We start from the raw sequence: 1682 nt of genomic DNA on the forward strand, positions 1-1682 counted from the left end.
CCTGCTGAGGCATCTCTGCGGTTCTGCAGGTAGTACAACAGCTGTTCTACATCTGCAAGTTTGGAAGGGTGAATGAGCTTGCATTCTTCAACCACCTTTCGAGCCAGCGAAGCAACGTCTGTGTTTGCATTAAGACTCTTTAGCCGAATGCTGCAACACAGATGGGTCACTTAGCAGTTTTTACATTTTTGTATCTTCAATCCTTTGGTTTATGTTTACAGAGTCATTAATTTCTTGAAGCATAAATTATCTCGATACCCCAAATGCCCATGCCATGGCTTATACAGGTCAGGTCAAAGCAGTGACCCTCTACAACTTCAAGTAATAGATTTGACAGCGCACAACTGTCCATCAGCTGACAAGCAGCAACACTCAACGTAGCTGCATGAACAGATCCCTTGCAACAGCCTTAGACACAGCAGTCAGTACTTCATTTGCAACACACCCAAAAAAAAAGTGCACAGGACTGCAAACGAGTACCACATACACAAAAAAACCCAAAATGAGAAATGGCTAAGTGTGTTGACTACAAAGGAAGGCTCTTGTGCAGTGCCTGCAGGTGCAGTGTCAGGAGTGTCCCACAGCTCTGGCAGACCTGCAGCCAGGTCCACAAGCAACAAGCAGCCTCTGTGGGCATTAACAACAGGATGCATCAAAAAAGGAATTCCACCTTGTTGCAGCTGCAAGCTATGCTGATCCATCTGAAGAGACCAACACTTCCAATATCTTCAAAAAATTTGAGGCAATTTAAGGATTCTATTTTTCTTCCTCAATTACTCTCCTTACATGCCCTCACACAGGCAGCCACTTCAGCTCAAATTTCCAAAAAGGTTTCAGTATAGAAATAAACAAACCTAGGAAAGGTCCAAAAACACCAGGAAAAATTAAAATGCAGATACTGTAGTGAAATCACTAGCAGAGGTGACAGATGAAAGCAACAGAAGAGCTAGTAGTTAGAGAATAGGGCTGTCAGAAGGTTCAAGAATATTTTATATTAACCATCATTTAAGTAGGAACCCATTACTTCACTTTACCTCAAGCTCTCATCACATAAAAAGGGAATAATTACTTTTCTTTACAAAACACCTTAAAGTCCATGGATGAAAAGCAGTTTACAACAGGTTAATTTTCCTAGGTGCATGTTATTTCCTGGCTTCTAAACCTTCTGTTACTCCAGCACTAAGTTTCATACAGATTAGAACATGTTTCTTACATGCTGTTGATGCTTTAAGTCAATGAACTTATGAATCTATAAAAAACAAAAAACTCTATCAAAACTTGCCATGACCTTACATTTTCTGACATTCCTTGCGCTCCCCCAGCATGGGGTCTCCCAGCTCCCCCAGAATCATTGCTTCCACTTCATAGTGGACAATGAGGGCCTTCTCAGATGGATGCACATCTATGTTGCCTCCTTTTACCTTCCTGCCATGGAAAGAAAAAACAAAAAGGCAAAACAATTACTGATTAACTAAAAAGCTCATAAAACATTCCAGAACACTGATTAGTAATAATGACCTGTTCTGTCTCCTGTTCTATTCTGACCTGAAACACAGACACTGCCCTCCTTGCACACTATTTCATTTCACAGAGCTGTACCAAAGCTTAGTGCTAGTGTCATGTTCTTGACAGTCACCTCTCAACACACACTGGAACACACAAGCCATTGGTTAAGCCTTAGT

The 1682-nt window shown here is 41.3% G+C and overlaps 1 protein-coding gene across 1 annotated transcript in view; it reads right to left on the reverse strand.

Annotated features, from left to right (window-relative positions):
• Window positions 1-1421, reverse strand: part of KIFAP3 (kinesin-associated protein 3) — a 63249-nt gene extending 61828 nt beyond the window's left edge. The window contains exons 1-2 of the mRNA XM_009999705.1: window positions 1294-1421; window positions 6-150 (exon numbers count right to left, since the gene is read on the reverse strand). Coding sequence (XP_009998007.1) covers window positions 6-150; window positions 1294-1352 — 204 coding nt within the window. The 5' untranslated portion in view covers window positions 1353-1421. The remainder of the gene's footprint in view (window positions 1-5; window positions 151-1293) is intronic.
• Between the last annotated feature and the right edge of the window lie 261 nt (window positions 1422-1682).

Source organism: Chaetura pelagica, unplaced genomic scaffold, assembly GCF_000747805.2.
Source record: "Chaetura pelagica isolate M959 unplaced genomic scaffold, ChaPel_1.0 scaffold656, whole genome shotgun sequence".
NCBI lineage: Eukaryota > Metazoa > Chordata > Aves > Apodiformes > Apodidae > Chaetura > Chaetura pelagica.